General features: G+C 37.7%; 1 protein-coding gene across 5 annotated transcripts in view; it reads left to right on the top strand.

Annotated features, from left to right (window-relative positions):
* The window catches only part of LOC123868299 (rab11 family-interacting protein 4A), a 127,569-nt gene that overhangs the window by 76,526 nt on the left and 27,744 nt on the right, over window positions 1-23,299 (top strand). For all 5 annotated transcript variants that reach the window (XM_045910758.1, XM_045910756.1, XM_045910759.1 and 2 more), the window contains 2 exons: window positions 2,530-2,568; window positions 2,909-3,026. In XM_045910758.1, coding sequence (XP_045766714.1) covers window positions 2,530-2,568; window positions 2,909-3,026 — 157 coding nt within the window. The remainder of the gene's footprint in view (window positions 1-2,529; window positions 2,569-2,908; window positions 3,027-23,299) is intronic.

Genomic DNA, 23,299 nt, shown 5'->3' with positions numbered 1-23,299 from the left:
TTGCATGTATTTTCTCCTATAAACAACATTGCTATCTTTCTTGTGACAGTTACATTTCGCGGATGTTAACACTACCACTGGTCTAATTGTACCAAACAATAAGTATGAATACGTAACACGCTTACATCATGAGCATTTAATGTTGTTCGTGTAGGTAGCCACATTTTTTCGTACATAATAATAACAAAAGGAAATCCACGAAATTGGACGAAATTCCATTGCGAATAGTTGTTTTTGTAGCTTTGAGTCTCGAACTGTCCAACAACTGTATAGATTAGGCACATACATATTATGTATACTTAAATTAATATTTATTATCGTCTGTGTGCATGCAAAATCCACTATTTTTTTTAAATTTTCGTTTTTAATATCATTTTGTTCAATTTTAAAAGACGTGTTTGCACGAAAATACCCGTTCTTTAGCGTTGTGCTGGTCAAAGGGATTATCTTTTTAGCTACGTGATCTTGATCTAAAAGTGTACTAAATTTTTTCGAAAAATTTGAATTTTATAGAGTAGCCTCAAAACCAGTATTTAGAGGCGGTATGCAGCCCCATATTAAAATCTGATAGAAAAATCCAGCGTTAGCGTCGGTCTAGGTCGTGAGCGGATCAATCAGGTTTTTACTTTGCTATCAAGGCACTTTTCGTATAATCCCGCATGCGGATTCTCATATTTTTTTACCCGACTACGGTAAAGCCAAAAGGAAGGATTATGATTTTAGCATGCTATGTTTGTATCAAGATTATGTGTGTTTCACCGTAACGCCTAAACTACTGAGCCGATTTTGATGAATTAAATGTCAATCGATTCGTTATTATGGTCTGGGTGACATAGGGTACATTTTATACGAAAAAAAATCGCCCTCACGGATATTTCATCCAAAAAAGTGGGGGTCTCCAATTTTTTTTGCCTATTGTATCAAATGAAAGAGAAAAAAAATCGGAGTTCAAAAATATTATGAAAACAATTTTCTATATCCATCACTATCTATCGACACTTCGCGGGCAATAGTCGGGTTTTAGTTTTAACTTTATCTCGTTGTCAGTACTAGAATTACAATTGCAAGCGCGTGCGGCGTTTACGGTCTGGAATGTGCAAACAACATTACCTACAAATTAATCACAGTTAGATATTATTATGTCGACAGTTGGAATCAACTATCAAAATCAAAGTAGAGCTGATTGCGAGTGCATTACGTAATTACCCCTCTGATTTAATTGTTAAGTATTGTGAATGCACTAAAATACCAGTGGTTTACAATGGTGGTGAAATCGTCATGGTATGGCGACGCGCAGTGCATGAAGTGTCGTAAGTCGTAAGTTGTAAGAAAGTAATGGACCGCGCTACGCTTTGTTCTTTCTACTTTAGTTTTCCTAACTTTTTTTTAAATTCTAATAACTATTTTGAAGCGGCTTTTATAGGGGACCTAGGTATATGACAGCCCCATCGGTACAAGCTACATTAAAATTTAAAGTAAGTAGTTAAACCTAAAACTACAAAAATTTGAGAGAATCACTAAAAAATTTAACGTAATGCCTGAAATTATAATGAAAGGAGAATTTATAGCTATACCTACCTACCATTTAAGCGAATTAAACAGCCTTGATATTTTAAAGTTTACTCAATGTGTTGCGAGAGTTCAGTTTTTCTCCGTTTGAGCACACCGCCACAGGCCACGACCTACGCAAAATCGAAACATTGGTCTATTGAATTGCATAAATTAGTTTACTACGTTATTTAAGTAAGTACATATTTACTCAGTTTAAAGAGATAATGTAACAAAAATTCTCATTCTAACGTAACAACGCCTGTAAACATCCATAAATCATTCTAGTTTACAAAATACAATCATTACCAGCTTACAGATGCACAAAAGCGATAATGTTTCGCGCTCAACATGTAAAAGTATTTCCTTCTTCCTCATTCGTTTTTGTATACGTACTTTCCACTTTCACACAGCTCAGAGATACAAAATCAGTTAAACAACTTAGCAATCTAATAAATTAGGGTGATCGCAATTAAGTAATTTATATTGAAGTAAAAATGAAGTTACATTCAAACAATGTCACATGGATAACATTTGTGGAGCGCTATCTCTTATCTACTCTCGTGCCTTTTGTAGGTATCTTCTTTCTTACTCATCAGTGAGCACGAATTTTATGCTCCATGTATATTAGGCATGGTATAATGTCATTGGTTGACTGATATTTACTTAGAATAGAATTAGGACACTAAAATCGAATGCGCCACTTTTCCATAGCTTAAAAAAACCAGTCAACACAAAATAAAAATGCTATTAGTTCATTCGTAACTGTTGATGATAGACAAACATAATATATCAGAAAGGTGTAAAATAGCATATACAGTAAAATATCATCTTTACTTACCTGTAAAAATATGTTCGGTGAGAATATTTTTAGGCTTTGAATATTTAATAATAAAGTGTCTGGGAATAATAGGTATGCCTGAGGTAAAGTAGGTAAATTGTGGACCTAAATAATTCTAATAAGCATCTTTATTGTTTCAGCTCGGGGAAGCGACAAATCGGCTCCAATGTCTTAGCCAGGTATACATTCTCAATCATTTATTTAACTAATTGATCTAAAAAATCTAATTAATTATACAAAAAAAATAATTATATTATATTATTTGGGTTCTCTTCAATTTTGTAGTATATAAATACCAGCGCCATCTATCGTTGTATACATAAACTTCTTCGTGCCATAGCTGTTCTATCGTCATCATGAAGTATATATTCACTTGCGTGATAGTTTACTCATGTGTACAATAGATGTCGTTACTAGTATGGAATTAATTGAAACGTTTTTAATTCAAATTCCTGTCCTAAGGTGTCCTGACGACTCTTCGCTCTGACTAGGTAATGGAGTGCATTATTATTGTTTTAGCCAATTGTACCGGTCGTCGTCCTTCAACTCGTCCGGGTGCGGGTCGGGTGGGGAGCCAGCTGACGATATGTACTCCGATGTGTCACTCGAGGAGGACGTACAAGGCCTCAATTATAAGGTAAGCCCTATTATTATATTTGTGGCTTTAGCCATGTTGACATATCGTGCATTAGTGGGCCTGACTAATCGATTTCAGTCTGTTCTGAACTAGTTACTTACATACATGTTTTTCTTAATATTACCAAGAGCATGCCATGTAGGCAAGCGCTAAGGCATGGTTCATAGAAAAGTGGAGAATGGCGCATAATTGCGCACACGCTATGATGTCGCATAGATTTGTCACTCGAGTTACTAATACTGGAATTCATAGCCAAGATAGGGGCTTCTTTAGGGGACCATTCAAATGGCATTTGTTATATTCAATCCTTATGCAATGTATTAAGGTTGAATATGACATATGTCATCTGAATGGTATCCTAAGGAAGCCTCTATCTTTACCATGAAATCCAGAAGTGTGACCGACATTTGCTACTTTAATATGAATACTAAACGAAGACTGAAGGTGAAAAAGGTATCTTGTATTTTGGAAATACGTTCAGCTAAGGTATATCATAAGTCGTCATCATGCATAGACTTTTAAATGATCAAATTATACTATTACTAGTTAAGCTTAGAGGTAGACTCTTCAAGCTATGTGTGGAGATTTGGAATCACAACATTTGCCTGTCAAAGGACAGATTACTAGCAATACCTGTCACATTACCTACTTCATAAAGGCGACAGTTTGTATGTGTATGTGTATCGTCTAATCAGTTCATAAAAACTGAGTAACACAGGAACCAACCAATAATCTACATCAGAACCTGCTAATAAATAGAACCAAATGAGTATACTTAACATTCGCGATTATAAACAGGTTTCCACGAAAATTGCCTCATTGTCTCGGAAAACAGGTTAAGTAGTTAGTAGCTATCATGTGTCATTGGTAAGTCATTGTTTAGTGATAAAAGTGGAGTCATGTCAACTTCCTTCCGTTGATATCGGTGATGTTTTTATACGAGGCCATACCTACTTGTGGCGAATGGGAATTTTACTTGAAGGTAGTAACTAGCTGTAAGCCTAATTGCCATCCTTACTCAAGGTTACACTGATCTGTCTTAGGCTGTGACAACGTACTCCTATCATGTGCGATTTTATAAAACCATTAATGTCTCTAACTCCCTACCAATTAAAATTAAATTAATAAGATCTCCTATCTGTAATCTGTCGATACTTACTTAGCAACGTTGTTATTTGACAAAAATTGTATGGTATTCAAAAGAAATTAATAGCGTCGGTAAAGTAACTTACTGACAGATTACGGATAGATTGATTACCTATTTCGTTAATTTCGACCAATTGTGCAGATGTCTCGAAGAATTCACAACTTCCGCTCAAATTCAAGAGTCTGACCGTTCAAGTTCAATTAAAAAGTCTGTTAAGTTAAGCTGCTAGTGCTGCTACTATGACTACCTTTGACAGGATAATCGATTTTTTAGCTATACTTACTTACAGCCTACATAATTATTAGCGCAAGACTCCAATACCAAATATTTATATGTAGTAGGTGATGATGCAGCCAAAAGTGGAGCGAACATAAGTACGTAGAAGGTGCATTCACTCTTCTTTTGAGAGTACTAATATTATAAGAAACTAGCTGGGAAAACGGAAGCAATAATTATTCAAATCGTAATTCTAGGGAACGTTTACTCAGAGAGAGAAAATAAAGCGATTCGGTCATTCGATGCCTCGACGGAGTCATCTTCGTGACTAAGCCAATGAATTCATTTCGTCCACAAAACAAACGTCACAGAAACCGTCGGGCCCGTCTCCCATTAATTTAATCCCAACGCCAACTAGCTGATGCCCACGCTTTTGGTTCGGACTGTGAACTTGGTTTTTAAAAAACCAGGGAGCTCTTTGATTGAGCCAAGTCATGGGAATAGGTAGCCGTCAACCGATTTCTATACCGATCTATCTCTGTGCCGTCAAAATCGGTTTAACTGTTGAGCCGTGAAAGATAAACTGATGATTATATTACACACTTAAAAATGTACGTATATCTACTTTAATACCTACATAAATAAGGAGTTCTTAGGTACTTATATCATATAATTTTTACGAAATCTATGGTAGGTATGGTATTTGCCTAGTATTCTGTTAATCATTAGATTTGTTTTGTAAAATGAGGTACCTACTACCTACAGCTCACCTCTTTTGTACTTTGTAAAAGGAGGCATTCTCCTTTTCCGCGATTTCATGATATCCCTAGGGAATTTGTGAAATCACTGATACCCACTTTTCACTACACCATCTACCTAGTCATAAAATTAAATAATGTAGGTACCGACAACCGAGTTACCAAAACAAACTATTTAAAAATAATATTTAAACATCTCGCACTTTGCATCGGCTCGCATTTGTAATTCGATTCAAGGTCAAATTGGAATCCAGCCAAATCCTAAAATAAGTATTTCGCGAATGACGAAGTTTACAGAGAATATACATACCGTCAAATAAATCAGCTAAAACTGTTAGGAACTAGGAAGATGTACCTTACTTGCATTCTAGGCAACCTACAAAAGAACAGAACCAGGTCAAAAGTTATATACACCGATCCTTTGTTATAAGTTAGGTGGACAGTAGACACAATTAAAATTCTTTGTCACTGAGAAATCCATAAACAGTATTACCTACACACATTTATGGTCAGCAGGCATGTTTTCAGCTTACCAAATCTAATAAATCCCCAGCCGGGCATAAAGGAGTATTTTCCTAAGGTTAAAAAAATTTTTTTTTTTTTTCTAAAATATAAATACAACGATATATAAATGTATTAATAAAACGAGCAGATGGGTCTCTAATGCTAAGTGATTGCAGCCGCCGCCCATTAACGTTTGCAGCACCAGAAGAACCTCCAATTCGTTGCCGGCTTTTCAGGGATCTTTTGATCCGTCGCGTCCCGTGAAAACCATACTCGTAATAACAATAATTTATTGAAATTAAATATGAGACGAGTTTCCTACTCTCTGCACTAGGAAATATCTGTATTGCAGATTGTTCCTCAGGAATGCAAAAGTTTTCCTAATTTAAGCACCAAAATCCAATAATATCTAATCCAAATCTGAATCTAGATTACATTTAGAATAAAAAATTTAGAAATTTATTTTCAAATTTAAATAACGAACGAGTTTCCTAAATAATGTTGAGATCGGTGGAAGCACCGCTGAACGGAGTTGGCTATTGGTTCCATAGTTTTCATGCGCGCTCTGTACAATGACCCCAATATGAATATCAAGGAAAGGTTTTAAACAATAGATCGTGCCGGTTCATTAGATAGTTCGTACGACAGCAGCAATGGCGGACGGAAACAGTGCCTGTGCGCCTTCCGGTCAGATGCGTGCGGCCCATATGATAAACGATTGATATGTGGAATAACAATCACAGTGTATGATTTATTGGTTGAGTGCGCGTGGGCAGGATTACTTAATAAAGTAGGACCTACTTGTAACATTTTGTTTTTGTTTTGAGGCTTACAATTACTCCGTTGGCTCAGTGACTTAGGTGGATTTTGACCTCTGACCATAGGACCTTTTTTTATATTATGGGATAGTCCTCGGGGTAATTGGCGTGCTGTGGTTCCGGCATGCCTCTTACGGTGTTTGGGGGCACGTAGTATCCCAGTGGTGAGTCTGCTGAGATGGACATCCGCTGGCGGAGTAACGAGGTGTTTACGGTCCCTTGTGCTCCGTCATCAGTGGTGGGAACTTCGTGAGGTTTTTAGTCGGTAGGAGTCCGACATAACCACTGTGCTCCCGCGTTGCCTGTGGTATCCATGACGGATTTTCCTTACGAAAAATAAAAGGGTTAAATGGGATTTCTACCCACTAAAACCCCCTACCTCGGTGGAACTCCGGGACCACTTACGAACGTGCGCCGGCGCTTCTCTTGCGCGATGCCCATCGAGCTCATCCTAGAGGATGTACGTCATTACGTAACAAAGCAACTCCTTCGAAGGCTTGGTCGTCTTGACACGCTACGTCAATCCAGCGATTACCCAGGACGATCAACAGAATGTTTTTCTATCGGACGGTCTAAGATTGATGACCCCGCCTCTCATTGCACGCTCCTCTCGCATCCTCTCTGAACTTTGGATGAACATTGTCCTTGAAAAGTCATTCCAAATGGCAAGACAAGGTGTAACTTAGATATAAGTTTTTTATTTTTACTTTGGAACAGGATCTGAACTTACTCTCGATAATATTTGTCATGATAGTGATCTGACAATTTTCAAACAGAACTTAGCAAGTTCCAACCCTTTATTAAGAGGATCATTGTCAACGATCCCCCGTCGATTTCCTACGTATGATATTATTGTTCTCATCTCTATCTGCCCTGGTTCGTGTATTCTCGGTTCCTAGATCGGTGCATTTGTGATAACCAATTCTAATTGCTGTGATTGGCTGAATTTACCATGTTCTTGCTGCGACAGTGAGTTTGAGCCACTAGCGGAACAATGTTAGCCGGTCAGAAATGATTGCAATTAGTCAACCTGTATGACGTCCGTGTTCTGTTTTTGATTACAAAAAAGAAAAAATTGTTGTTGCAATCATCAATTTTAGCAAATAGTGAAAGAGAGTCGACCAATCAGAGGTCACAACTACCGTCACACTTTCTGTGAAACTATGGCAGTAGGCTTACCGAGTAATGAAAACAATTTTTCATTCTGTAATGTCATGTGGCAAGTAGGGTTGCCACCTGCCTCTTTTTGATTTACAGGCTACCACCATCAAAAATACGGGGTTTAGATTTGAAGAAATTTAAAAATTTGAAGTATTTGAAGAAATAGGCGGTGGTTCTCTCTGAAATGCATGGAAAGCCTATTTAGATATTTCAGTTTATTTGTAAGTTTTGTATTTTTTCTCTGTATGTTGCCGTGTCTTGATTGGTGAACTGTGTTTGCAATGTGATTTTAAATAAAAGATTTATTTATTTAAATAGCTTTTAAAAACTCTAGTTTTGTAAAGCAAAATGTTATACATTTCATGCATACAATCTTTGCATTTTAACTTAAATTTACATTTAACTTGTAATTCCACCTTCACAGTATCAATACTATGGCCGTAGCCAGGAATCGATTTCGGGAGAGGTTTTATCAGGGCCGGAACTGAATCCTGTCATGAGGAAAAAAACATTCGCTCAACTTTATGGGCTAATTACCTGGTTAGTGAAATTTCGCCTTTCAATTTGACAGTGAGATAAAATACAACAATAAAAAAGCGCGAGCGCAGTGAGCGTAAGTGTTTTTGGTTCAATTACAGAAAGAATTAAAGTGAAAGGGAAACGAGTTTAGCCATAGCAAGATTTTATTTTTAAAGCTCCCTATCCATACTAATATTACAAATACGACAGTATATCTATTTGCCTATCTATTTGTTACCCTTTCACGGCCCATCTTCTTTACCAAAATTTTGGTACTTACTATTCAGAGGTAACTTGCATCCCAGACATAAACTTTTTAGCCCGGAAAATCCCCCACGGAATTTTTAAAACTCTAAATTCATGCAAACGAAATTGCGGGGCTTACACCAAGTAATACAAATTCAAAGCGCGAGTGAAGTGAGCGCGAAATGTTTGATATATTTCCAAAAAAAAATTGGTAAGCAAATGCAAGAAATAGTGTAAGTATTATTTTAGGCTTAGGTTTTTGACGGCTTCCCAGGCGCAGTCGCCATTTCTAAATTTCTGGTCTGGTGGGAGGCTTCGGTCATGGCTAGTTATATGGTTAGTATGGCCCTAACGGCCAAGAAATTAGACTGCATCATCACTTACCACTAGAAAAGATTAAAGTCACGGGCTAACTTGTATAAAAAAAGGCTAACATCCTCAAACCAAGCCCCGCCGCCTTGGCTACGACCATGATCAATATCGAGTGGGTTTCGGCTACGCATTGCCGCAAAAGGAAAATATTCTTTCTACTGGACATAACGTCAGTGTTCGGTTTCGCCAGCCAAGTGCGAGTCAGACTCACGCACCGAGGGTTCCGATTCGGGTATTTTTTTCGACATTTTACACGAGAAATCAAAAACTGTTATGCATTAAAAAAAATATGCATAAAAATAAATAAAAATCTGTTTTAGAATGAACAGGTAAAGCCCTTTCATATGATAACCCACTTGATATATGTAGTTATCTTACTTTGAAAATTGAAAATACTAATATTTGTTCATGAACACATGACAGACGGATAGAAGGACAGATGGACAGACGGACAGACGGAAAGACAGACAGACTGATAGACAACGAAGTGATCCTATAAGAGTTTTTTTTGCTTTTGAGTTACGGAACCCTAAAAATATTTAGTTTTATTTGCCCCGTATTTTATTTTCATAATTACCGGTTTCTCTATCCTGACATACGGGGTAACCAGTTAAATACGGGGCCTCTGGCAACCCTATTCGGAAAACACTGTCACATTCAAGTTAATGTCAAATATTTTGTTTTCAATTACAGAAAGCTGCATCAATCATTATTACAATATTTTCTTTGTTGTGATTGGCTGAATTTTTGAGTTTCAGCCAATAAACAGACTGTTTGCCAATTAAACGTCATAACAATATAAATGCCAGAAAGTTTAACCAAATAAAACAAACTTAATGAGAACCTAGTGAGAATGCAAACGGCACACAATTTATAATACATATTATGTTAGTCGTATATAATAGATATTATTGTTCAAGATAGCGCCTGACAAAAGTGCGGAGCAAATGAACAACTCTTTATTTTAACTATGTTTTTGTTTTTCTGTTGTTGTCATAAAAAGGTCAAGCTGTCAGTACTGTAATTCTTTTCTGTTCCTTAAAAATAATTAAATTCAGTCCTGTGAATTCGAAACCAAGTTGTTTTAATATTTTGAGCCAAGAAGTGCATTCACTGGTCAGCTTCGAGCCCAGATTTGCGCCAGAAATCAATAATCAAGAAGATTCGCTACAGGCGTGGCTAGTGGCGGTGGAGGTCATTTGGACAAAGAAATTTGGAAAGAATTTCAGGAGTGAATCTCGGACAAAGTCGGTATAATTTGTGCCTTAGCCCTTTTGTGTTAATAGGATGTTTGTAAATTTGTTATTTCAAAGAAAATTTTGTTCAGTTAGGTTATGTTGTACATGTTACATTGTGGTAAATTGTAGTGAAAGTTGAACTTAAAACTGTTAAATTGTGACAATATTTCTGCCTAGATTAAATATATTTTAACATTCAACATTAAGTAGCATGTTTACAGCCAAATAGATATAGATTACACATTGTAATATTGCTTAAATTTACAAACTAGGTACCTACTTAACCTTAAAGATTTTTACAAACTTTTGACATTGAATTATTTTATGAATTATTATTGTTGTTAGGTGTCTAAGTGTAAAATAAGAACTTGTTAATATAGTTATTTAAGTGAATTCTGTATCAAATTCCAGGATTTTACAACCATTTCCCAAATATGGCAGAAAAAGCTGAAATTGTGAGAGAAATTGCTGAGTTAACCAAGAAACGAAGCAGTTATAAAGGTCGGATCACAATTTTTTCTGGCTATTTGAAATCACTGGACAGTAGCACAGCTTCACCAACTACTAAGGACATCAGTGAGTTGGAATTACGCATAGGTAAGTTGGATATGTTGTACGCTCAATACGATGAAACTCAAACACGGTTAGAGTGCATCTCAGATAACATTGACCAACAGTTGGCTGAACGTGAGGAGTTCGAATGTAGGTACTACAAGGCACTAAGCCAGGGACAAGAGATGCTGGCAAATTACAAACGGTCTCAAGTGCCGCTCCCTACTGATTATGGTTCACACTCTGGCAAACTAAACCCAGTCAAGTTACCTACCATCCAGCTTCCCAAATTTAGTGGAGCATATAATAACTGGCTGGAGTTCAGAGACACCTTTACCAGTCTCATTCACAACAATGACGACTTAGATGATGTTAATAAATTCCACTATTTAAGAACATCATTAGAGGGGTCTGCCGCTGTGGTAATTTCATCCATTGAGTTCTCATCTAGTAATTATAATGTAGCATGGAAACTTATGTGTGATCGATTCGATAATAAGCGTTTGTTGATACAAAACCATGTTGCTGCTTTATTTAATATCGAACCGGTCACACGGGAATCCGCTACTAATTTAAAGCACATTTTAGATCAATTAAATAAAAACCTCCGTGCTTTAGAATCATTAGGCGAGCCTGTTAAGCAGTGGGATACGCTTCTCATTTACATTATTACACATAAGTTGGACAGTAAAACTTATCGTGAATGGGAAGAGTACAAAGGCCGCTTGGTCAGCAAGAAACGTATAGAGCTACAAGACTTCCTAGATTTCGTAAGAATGCGTACGAATATACTTGATACAATTGAATTTTCGCGTAAGACGCCTCAACATAACTCAAATCATAAATCGTCAAAAGTAAAGGCTATGGTGACAACACAAACGAATGATAATAATTCAAGTTCAAAGGACTTTTGTCCCAAATGCAGTGCCATGCATAAATTGAGTACTTGCCCTCAATTTCTAGCGTTAAGTAATGAAGAGCGCCTGCAATTATTACCTACTTTTAAGGTTTGTTTCAACTGTTTTTCGAAATCTCATTTTTCAAATAATTGTAAGAAAAATGGGTGTAAAATTTGTAAAAGAAAGCACTCAGTTTTAGTACATGTTACAGACAAGCAGAAGCCGGCTGTGCGTAGCGAGAGCACTGAAAGTGTCAGCGCGACTCCCTCCACCACTAATCCAAGTAATAACTTAACCTTATCAGCGAGCGTGTCGTCCGCGAGTCTTAATGTAACTAGTCGTCGCGGGGACGTTCTATTATCGACTGCGCTAGTTAAGTTATATGATTCAAATAATCGCGAACATATCGGACGCGCTGTTTTGGATTCTGGTAGCACTTCCAGCCTACTGTCAGAAAAGATGTTTCGTCAGTTAAATCTGCCTTATAATCATATCGATCAATCTGTACTGGGTATTAATAATGCATCCACGCATATTAATAAAATGTGTCGTTTACGGTTGAAGTCATTAAATGACAAATTTATGACTAATTTACATTGTTTTGTTTTGCCTTCGTTAACAGATAATGTACCGTGTCGTTCGCTCGACATTTCAAAACTCAATCTACCTACTGACGTTTGCTTAGCGGATCCTCATTTCTACGCACCGGCGTCAGTGGATTTAATATTAGGTGCTGATATTTTCTGGGACATTATAGGATCGCAAAGAATTAATTTAGGCGATGATAAACCTACTCTTTGCGAGACTAGGTTAGGGTGGATAATTTCTGGCCCGATGAATAATAGATTTTTTACATCATATCTACCTAACCCTATTCAATGTAACTACGTCAACACTAATTCAACCACTGATATACAAAATCAAGATATACAGAATCAACTTGCGCGTTTTTGGAATTTAGAAGAAGTAAATATTTCAAATTTATCTACTTATTCACCGGAACAGAAATTATGTGAGGAGCATTTTATAAAAAACACTACTCGCTTAGAAGACGGTCGTTTTTGTGTGAGAATCCCATTAAAAGAAAATCCTAGTGTTTTAGGTGATTCTTTACAACGAGCCAAGCAGTGTTTTTTGTCTTTAGAACGCAGGCTTCTTAAACAACCAAAACTTTATGAAATGTACCGCGAGTTCATGTCAGAATATCAGTCGTTGGGTCACATGTCAGAATGTGAACTTAGTTTAGATAGTAATGCACATTTTATCCCACATCATGGTGTGTTGCGTGAGAGCAGTGCAACCACAAAATTAAGGGCCGTATTTAACGCTAGTTCCTCTACCACCAGCACTAATATTAGTCTAAACAGTATTCAGATGGTAGGTCCAACGGTACAGGACGATCTTCTGTCCATTCTTCTGAGATTTAGGCAACACAAGTACGTCATTTTAGCCGACGTGGAGAAAATGTATCGGCAGATACTTGTGCATCCTGACGATAGGTACTTACAGCGTATAATATGGCGTGACAACCCTAACCAACCACTTAAGGCATTTGAATTAAATACTGTAACGTATGGTACAGCAAGTGCACCTTTTCTTGCTACCAGATGCCTTAAGCAGCTAGGACTTGAATGTAAGGACAATCAGATCGCTGAAATCATCCTTCATGATTTTTACGTCGATGATCTGTTGAGTGGCGGGGATGATTTGAACGTAGTGCGGAACATTCGTAGTGAAGTAACGGCTACCCTCGCCTCTGCTCGCTTGCCACTGAGAAAGTGGAAGTCTAATGAGCCTCAGTTAGTTTCAGAGTCCACTGAGTCCACGCATGATTTAAATGTAGGCGGTAATGAGCCAAGCAAAACATTAGGTTTAGGATGGCAACCTGAATCTGATGAGTTGCATTTTCCGATCGGTACTTCGATCGCAGTGAAGGGAAACTCAAAACGTGATATCCTTTCTGTCATTTCCCAGATATTCGATCCATTAGGGCTGGTTTCTCCGGTTGTTATTAAATTAAAAATAATACTGCAAAGCTTGTGGTTACAAAAATTATCGTGGGATGATCCATTGACGCCGGAGATTCAAGAAGCTTGGTGCGAAGCAATTAAAAACCTGCATGTTTTGAATAATCTACGTGTACCACGCCGCGTAATAATAGATTCGTTCATGCGATTAGAATTTCACGTATTTTCCGACGCTTCGGAAAGGGCTTACGGTGCGTGTCTTTACGTCCGTAGCATTGATAGTAGTGGCAGAATCTTAGTGCGATTATTACTTGCTAAGAGTAGGGTGGCACCCATTAAAGCCACAACTATCCCTAGGCTTGAGCTTTGCGGGGCTCAGGTTGCAGCTAAGCTGTATGAAAAGGTTACTAGCTCGCTAAGAGTCAAAGCAGCGTGTGCCGTTTTTTGGACCGACTCCACTATTGTATTAGGTTGGCTTAAGATGTTGCCAAGTAAGTTACACACATTTGTTCGTAATCGCGTCGGAGATATTTTAGAAAAGACCGGTGATTGCGTATGGCGACACGTTCCTACTGAGGAAAACCCAGCGGATTATGTGTCACGTGGAGTTGGTGTTGACACTATTCAGTCTCTCGATATGTGGTGGTCAGGACCAACTTTTTTGAAGGAGCCTAATAGCTATTGGCCTTCTACGCCAGTACGTTCCGATTCGCTACCCGAAACGCGTACTGAATTGTCATGTTTAGTTAAGACGGAAAATCCATCCGAATTTATTGAATTTGATCGTTTTTCTAATTTCAATAGGCTTAGACGTGCAGTAGCGTATATGCTACGTTTTGTTGAAGCATGTAGAGGACGACGCGCTACAACCAATTTTCTCACTGAAACTGAATTAAATAATTCATTAAACGTCATTATTCGCACATCTCAGAAGGAATCCTTTACCGAGCATGATCTTTTATTGAATAAGAAAAACTTGCCTGCGAAGAGTGCTTTATTAAAATTCAACGTGTTTTTAGATGAGAATAATTTAATGCGAGTTGGCGGTCGTATCAGAAACTCAGATTTTTCGTATGATAAAAAACATCCTTTAATTTTACAGTCCACTCATCGATTTACTCAGTTATTATTTAAATACGAACATACGAAGCTCATGCACGCTGGGCCACAATTATTGTTGGCATCGATCAGAGAGGTTTACTGGCCAATCGGTGGCCGTAATTTAGCCAAATCTACTTATCGTCGTTGCATTAGATGCACGCGAATGAAAGGAAGTGTTGTAGCTCCTATTATGGGTGACTTACCGCGACGGCGTCTTATTCCCGGTGGTTACCCCTTTGAAACCGTTGGCGTTGACTATGCGGGCCCTATATCTTCCGCAAGTCGTCAAGGACGTGGTTGTCGTATTGTGAAGGTGTACATCGCCATTTTTATATGTTTCACTACAAAGGCCATTCATTTGGAATTGGTGGGAGACTTGACAAGTAATAGCTACATTCTAACTCTCCGCCGATTAGTGGCTCGTCGAGGAAAACCACGCCATCTATATTCTGATAACGGAAGTTCATTTGTTGGAGCGTACAACAGTCTAACTAAGTTTTTGCAACAAAATTCTGACTCACTGTCCAGTGAGCTTTCAAATGAAGGAATAAATTTCCACTTTATTCCGGGGTATTCTCCACATTTTGGCGGTATTTGGGAGGCGGGGGTGAAATCCACAAAATTTCATTTATTGCGAGTGCTAGGTAATTGTCATTTAACTTTCGAAGAATTGTATACGACTTTAACACAAATTGAGGCAATTTTAAATTCGCGACCACTCACTCCTTTGTCTTCGCATCCAGAAGATTTGACCCCACTGACCCCCGGCCATTTTTTAATTGGACGTCCACTCACAGCGATTCCGACTGAAGATTACCAAGACGGCAAAGCGGACACACATCTTACGAGATACCAACGGATTGAGCAACTCCGGCAGCATTTCTGGGCACGATGGAGCAAGGAGTACGTTTCGGAACTGCAGAAACGTACAAAATGGCAGACACCATACCGCTCATTGGAACTCAATTCGTTGGTCCTTCTGAAGGAGGAAAACCTGCCTCCGTTAAAGTGGAAACTGGGACGAATTGTGGCACTTTTTCCCGGCCCAGATCAAGTCGCACGAGTGGCTGACGTGAAAACCGCCAGTGGGATCGTAAGAAGATCGTTTACTCGGATTTGTCCGTTACCAATTAGTGATGTAAATTAAAGTGGTTGACGGCGCAGCCCTCAACGCCCGGGGGCATGTTCAAGATAGCGCCTGACAAAAGTGCGGAGCAAATGAACAACTCTTTATTTTAACTATGTTTTTGTTTTTCTGTTGTTGTCATAAAAAGGTCAAGCTGTCAGTACTGTAATTCTTTTCTGTTCCTTAAAAATAATTAAATTCAGTCCTGTGAATTCGAAACCAAGTTGTTTTAATATTTTGAGCCAAGAAGTGCATTCATTATAGTAGTCGTTCACTTTGGTAATAGTCAGATTGTCATCAGTAAAATTGATATTGGTCGATGTATCGTAAATTATTGTTTCGGTGACAAATATTTTTATTATCTATTTATCTTTGAACAGAATGGAATAGAATGAAATGGAATGGAATACAATGATAAATTTTTATTCCTTTAAACTTTTAGGTAAACTTCAAAGTGTTTTTGGATGGTCAGAAAAATTTACCACTGGTTCGGAATGCAGTTCCTACGTTTTCTAGGGTTTCGTACCTCAAAATGAAAAACGGAACTCTTATAGGATCACTTTGTTGTCTATCTCTCTGTCTGTCGTGTGTGTCAAGAAAACCTCTAGGGTACTTCCCGTTGACTCAAAACCATGAAATTTGGCAGGTAACCTAACTGCGTAATTTTGGGTAGTTTTTTTAATCGATAAAGAAAGTTTGCGACATTGTTCAATAAAAAATTTGGATTCCAACTCCTCAATCCTGATGTTGCAGGGGACCTGACTACTAAAGCTAATGGGATTTAAAAAGTGTCGATTATTAATTGATATTGAAGGTATCTATACCAAGTAAACACTTTGTCGTTGACCTCAACCCTGATGCTGTAAGAAATTGCATTCCTAAATCCTGGTGATCCCTCGGGATTTGAAAAGGATAATCCGTTTAAATATTCTTACGTGATACAGAAACAAGTTGCATCCCGGGGACGGGCTATTACGGAGAGGCAACTTTTGTTCTGGGAAATGAAAGGATCGGGATTTTTAAAAACCTAAATCCACGCGAGCGAAGCTGCGGGCATTAGCTAGTTGTAAATATGTTTAGAAGCTACTATAAGATAATAGATAAGGTACTTATTTCCTTATATTTTTAATGTATGGCAGCGCGCGGTTTTAAATTATAAATTGCACGTCCTGTCCTTTTCTGTAATACATTTTTTTCTCAATATCTACCGCTTTATCTCATAGCAAGAGTCTGTAAGACATAATACAGTGAAAATAGTCAAAATATACAATTTTTGCAGTTTCCACGTCAGTACCTGTCGAATTTTTCTAACAGTGTAAGCAGCAGAGCTGAGTTTACCATCAAGTGTTGATATGTGGGTGTTCCATAGAAGCTTTGCATCTAACATTATACCGAGAAACACGGGGTTCTCCTTTATTTTCAACATATGATTATTTATCAATGAATTTATGTCATTTAAGGTCCTGGTATTGGGCAGTGTGAATTCAACACACTTAGATTTCTTTGCATTTGGAAGTAAATTGTTAGCAATAAATCAGAGAGTGACCTGTGATATGGCATTACATAATATAGTATACATTGTCAAAAATTATAATATTAAAGCTGTGCGTATTGCGTGAGGAATAGGTTGCAAGAGAGTTGCAACTTGCAGGGTTTGATGCATACGCTATTGCCAGCAAACATGAGACATATTTTTATCTACAGGCAACGTCTGAGTAGGTAACGCATACGTCTAACGCAAGTTGAAATGTATTTAGTTAGACCTATCGACAAGTTTGGAGTCGGGTGCAGTCTAAATGTGGCCCGTGTGTTTAGACTGTCCGTTTCTGTCAGTTTCACGTGTCGTCCCCCGCACTTCACCACCCCGCTTGCACAAATCGAGACAGCACGAAATTTTCAAGATTTCTGGGTGTAATTTCTGGTTTTCGTAGTTCCCACATAATTATAACAATATAAAATATATAACGATAATTTTTTTACTACATAATATTCATTAAATTTTCTAGGTCTGTGGTTTTTCCAAATTTCATTAAATTGCTTCGTTGTCTAGAAAAACGAGCACAAAGTTGGGCCTTTTTTTAAAGAAAAATACAAATCTTTGATCCCCTGTAATTTTAAAACTACATATTTTTAGAAAAATCTAAAACACCACAGACACAGATATTAGTTTCTAGACTATGTCTGCAAAATTTCATGGACTTTGGTTGCTTAATATTCAAATGAAATGGGAACTACGATTGTATGGAGTAAGTGACGGAGAGAGCTCTGTTAACTTTCAATATTTACGTTGGAAGTAAGTTTCAGGCTGTCTAAATTCTAAAATCCTGTACATTTTTGCTGACACTTTTTGTATCGAGCTTAAAATACTGATTTTCTACTTTGGAAATTTCGTATTGTAAATAATAGAAAGCTTTGACTTCAACAGAAAGATCGGTTATAAAATTTAATTGGCATAAGCAAATACCAATCCAATTTCGCTTTCCATTTCGTTACGGGAATATAACATTCAAATCAGTGCAATTCTTCGAAATGTACGAGTATAAACGCAAAGGGTCATTTTGACTACGTGGGCGACTCCTTCAGACTGCGCTGCGACAATTTTAGTTATGCACTTATTTGTTTATGTGGCTAGTGCTTATTCCGTTGGAATAAGGTCTAGAACTTGCACGATTTAAGTTTGTGACCAGCTCATAATGCAACGGACAATAGGCCCTGGGAGAAACTGCACGCAACATTACCTAGATAGGCACGGACATAAATAATGCATTAGAACAAATAGCGTAGTGTGCGCTTGAATTAATTTGTCATTAAGGTTGGCTGCGTTGTATTCAAAGATTTTATGCAATACTTCCTCTAAGGATAATGGCGGTGGATGTAAGAGGGTGAGGCGTTACCAGTCTACTACACTATGATCGTGAGATATTGGTATGATCTAATTTCTCCTTGCAGTCTTGTTGCTTGATGCATTTCTTAATAGATACGCTACTTATCTATATTAATATTATAAAGGAAGATAAAGTTCGTAAGTTTTTTTGTAGGAAGTAATTTTAGGAAGTACTGAACCGATTTTGAAAATTCTTTCACCAGTAGAAAGTTACATTATTCCGAATTATCCTGAAAGGCCGGCTACGCATCTGCGGTTCCTCTGGTACTGTATGTTCATGGGCGGTAATCACTTAACATCAGGTGACCCGCCTGTTCGTTTGCTCTCTATTTTATTTAAAAAACGATGTTTTTCCTTCACCGTTAAAGCATGAATAGGCCGAGGACACCATTTCTCGCATTACGAATGCCATAAAACTCTTATTTACTTATGTGTGTAATTTGTAATGATCTAACATGGACAGATAAGTATTCCGTTTTCGGCTATGACCATATTTTGATATCACTACACATCCTTGACACACTTATCCCACGACGACACCCACAAGCACATACATTACTCGCTCTATTGTTTACTACCTACCGACATACTCGCGATTTATATGGAGATTTGAACGGTGACTGTCTGTCTAGACTTGGCGATGTTGTAAGAAACTAGAAGTATGGCCATCATCATCATTATCAAGCGATGACGTCCACTGTTGGACATAGGCCTCTTGTAGGGACTCCCACACGCCAAGGTATTGCGCCGCCTGAATCCATCGAACTCTTGCGCATCGTTTGATGTCACCTGTCCGCGTAGTGAAGGGTCTTCCAAAACTGCGCTTTCCGGTGAAAAGTCGCCATACTAGCACTACCCAACGTTTTTTTTTTTTTTTAATTATATAGACTAGCGCTTGGCTGCAATCAGACCCGCTAGCAAGTGATGATGCAGCCTAAGATGAAGCGCACTTGCCTAGAAGTTGCCTATTCACTCTTGACTTGAAGGTACCCATATTGTAGGTGGAAGGGAAAACTGATGCCAGAAGGGCGTTCCATATCCTAGCGGTTCGGATCAGGAAAAAGGAAGCAAATCGTTTCGTACATGTTCGAGGAATTCCGACTACGAACGGATGCAGACCTTGACGATGCCTGGCAGTACGATGGTAGAAAGGTGAAGGAGGAACCAGGTCAAAAGTCTATCGATTTTTCAAACTGTGCCTTGCCCATTGCCACTTCAGCTTCGCAACCCGTTGAGCTCAACTGGTTGAGAAATGCATTTATCAAGTAACGTATACCTAGGTACAAGTCACGAGTTAGTTATATTATGTATAAAATATACCTACATCAATTTAAAATTGATTCATTCATCGGACGAGAGGTAGGAGTGAAAAGTTTAGTGAAATATAAAAACATTGAAGCTGGAGAATTCATTGGTAAGTACTATAACTTAAGTGTGCACGGTATAAAGGAATTTCTTCGCAATTTTTGCAAACACACCTTTTAAAAGCTGGCTCGCTCGCTGAATCCTCGACTTGCGTTGTAAAGGAAACTCGAAAGGTTTCTCTAGTGGCCCTTTGAATTCTGAAGTCTTCTAAAGTTGTTTACATCGTAGAAAGCTTGCCTCTTTGTTTTTTAAACATAAATACGCATTATTTAATATTTGAAGAAACGTATGCGTAAGAACTCTTTTTATTTTGAGTTTAAATTCTGAACAACTCTACTTTTAACTTAAGTAATTTTACATTCAAATTTATATTCAACGTAAAAGAAGGAGCAGAATCTCTAAGTTTTGTTTAATACATTATCATTATCAGGTCCCAGTTTTAAGATAAAGAGACCCAGAGCGACAATTTGTGTAAATTTGTGGAAATAATCTTTACTTTACGAGCAGAGAAATATAAATTAAACGAAATATCGAATAGAAGCGAAGCGAGCACGAATTTTTTCTTTAAATTTACTTACAAGTTGTTACGCTTTAATTATTGCGGCGTTCTAACTTCAAAATCGTTTTTACTTTTTAGAAATATTCCCGGCCTTTGGCATTTGACTTAAAAGCGGAAAATTAAACTATAGATAGGTAAGTAGTCGCAATTAAAATACTAAACCTATTAACTAAGTTAAGCGCATTCCTGCGTTCACTGTTTAAGTAGGTAGGTAAGCGCTTTTAAACGTAATCTAAGCCCCACAAGTGTAGGCTGGGTAGGTACTAAGTACCTACATAGTTATCTAACTTTAGCGAACTGGCACTATCAACAAGAAACTGTGAAATGGAGAGTGAACAAACTCGTGCGAACCTCATGGTATTGTTTGCAGATGCGTTCTATTTTATTAAAACTTTGTAACCAATTACTTACGCGTTGACAAAGCTTACCACAATCGTTCCATATATGTATTCTATCTCTATGTGCTACACCTTATGCGTATAAAAAATATACACCTTAATATCTGTAATATATATATACAAGTGTAAATTAAAAATTTATAACACCCCTGACAAGTGAAGGTTACAGTAACTAGAAAAGAGCTGATAACTTTCAAACGGCTGAACCGATTTTCTTGGATTATAGCTAAGAACACTCTCGATCAAGCCACCTTTCAAACAAAGAAAAACCTAAATTAAAATCGGTTCATTAGTTTAGGAGCTACGATGCCACAGACAGATACACAGATACACATATACACACGTCGAACTTATAACACCCCTCTTTTTGGGTGGGGGGTTAAAAAGAAAAGCTGACTGACTGACTGATTTATCAGCGCTCAGTTCAAACTGATGGGCTGATCAGTCTGAAATGCATGCAGGTAGCTATTATGACGTAGGTAGACATCCGTTAAAAAAGAATCTTTGAAAATAACAGGAGTTTGAAATTAGTTTAGTCCACGCGGACGAAGTTGCGGCCATTAGTTATTGTTTATAAAATTAGTCCTATTAGTTTCTCTGCTACTTCGATATTTAACATCAGAATAATATGTCTTCTTTGGAAAGAAAAACTAGATATTTAAGTATAATGCGGAAAAGACGATAAGTGTCTAATTTTTTTTTATCATTCTTTCTGCTAGGTAGGTTTATTTTATTTGAAATGTCCGCACGAGCCAATCAGTCAATCACCTATGTTACTTTCCAAATTCTAATGCATTCCGTTGTGTAATATTAATGTACTATAATATTATTTTATTATTAAATTGATATCGTTCATATCGTTTAACTCTAGAGGTAAAAGCCAAACTACATAATCAAAGCACTAAATTCTTCTCAATGCCTTTTACAAAAACAAAATGGCAAGCAATATCAGTATTCTATAATAATATCAAAGTTTAGAATTGTAATCAATATTTATATTGAGGAAGTGTGGTTCTAGTTGCATTTTTCAAATGTTTCTAGTATTATAGTTAGGTAGGTATAAAATTTATAATGATAATGTCAATCTCTACTACTCTACTATAATGTAGTGAGTTCTGGCACAACAGGACGAAAGCAAAAGATGCGTAAGCCTGCGCCACGGTTTCTGTTGTTAAAATTTAGCAATAGGTATAACTTGCAGAAGTCAGCGTTGGCAAGTCACTTGCAATGTGCAAATTTACAGCAAGTCAATTTCAAGCAAGAAAACTTACAGAAATTGATTTGCTGCGAGTGTTTATACAGTGCAAAAATGAAACGCCAAAACTGCCTTCTGCAAGAAATTGCGAAAGTTAGGTACTTGCCAGTGAACACCAAAATTGACGTGAATCTCTTGTCTATGCGCAAAACATAGGATATTTCGTAAACCCAGGTTCGATTCCGACGGTAGAGTCAATTTGTAAAAAAAACAAAACTGTACTTACCCTGCCACGTTCTGTCCTAAACGTTTAGAAAAAAAATGCGGTGTACGAATTAGGCAGTCATCTATATTCTCTAGGTAATCAAACTCCATGGCTTATCATTTGGCAAGATCCTCTTCAAATACGTCTCGTAATATTTTTTTTTATATCAGAACATGCCAGCCGAAATACCAGCCCAGCGTCATTTAAAAACATCCTCAAAACCTGACCAAAATTTTAAAATAGTCTCCGCAAGGGGCAACGGTAGCTACTCGTAACTAGGTTAGAGTCGTAACAGTTGATCAATTTTAGGCTGACATGTCCTGTGGATTGTGCTAGATCTGGGGTTTTGTTCTAATTGTATAATTAGCAGCTAATTGAGACCAACGGGGCTTGAGATGTCGCGAACCACAATTAACTGTTAAGTACTTGAATATAGGTCACCAAAGGACTCTTAAGCGTGGGAAATGATATCTATGTACACAAGTAGCATCGAGAAATTCATGGTCACTGGCAATATTGCAGGAAAGAGACCCTGTGGAGGATCAGAAGGATCTGGAGACCCACCGCACTGTTATTCGAAGAGAACTCCTGCCATTGTGTGATTCATGGAAAGGAGTTATGGCCCTCAGGAATGAGGAATAACGACTATAAAGAAAGGACGTAGCCCGAGATGTTGGTCTGAACAGATAAGAGATAACAAGCCCTTCAATACGGCCTCCAACAAAGAGAAATGGCACATATCCTGTAGGAAGTGATATCTCCAGAGAGCCACAATGTTCAAACTTGAGGATTACGGATCACCTCATTTCTGATTTGATCTGGTAGTATCTTAGTCTTTAGCATAGTACTCCATGGTAGGCAACGATGCCATAACCCGGTGGTGAAGTGTACTTGACTGTGCAAATATGATAGCTTTTACAAGTATAGGCGTAATTTGTCAGGTGTGCCCATAAACATAGCTACCAGGTACCCCAAGCGAAATT

This window comes from Maniola jurtina, chromosome 9, assembly GCF_905333055.1.
Source record: "Maniola jurtina chromosome 9, ilManJurt1.1, whole genome shotgun sequence".
Taxonomy (NCBI): Eukaryota; Metazoa; Arthropoda; class Insecta; order Lepidoptera; family Nymphalidae; genus Maniola; species Maniola jurtina.
The sequence above is the reverse complement of the archived record's forward strand: the minus strand, read 5'-3'. Positions and strand labels throughout refer to the sequence as shown.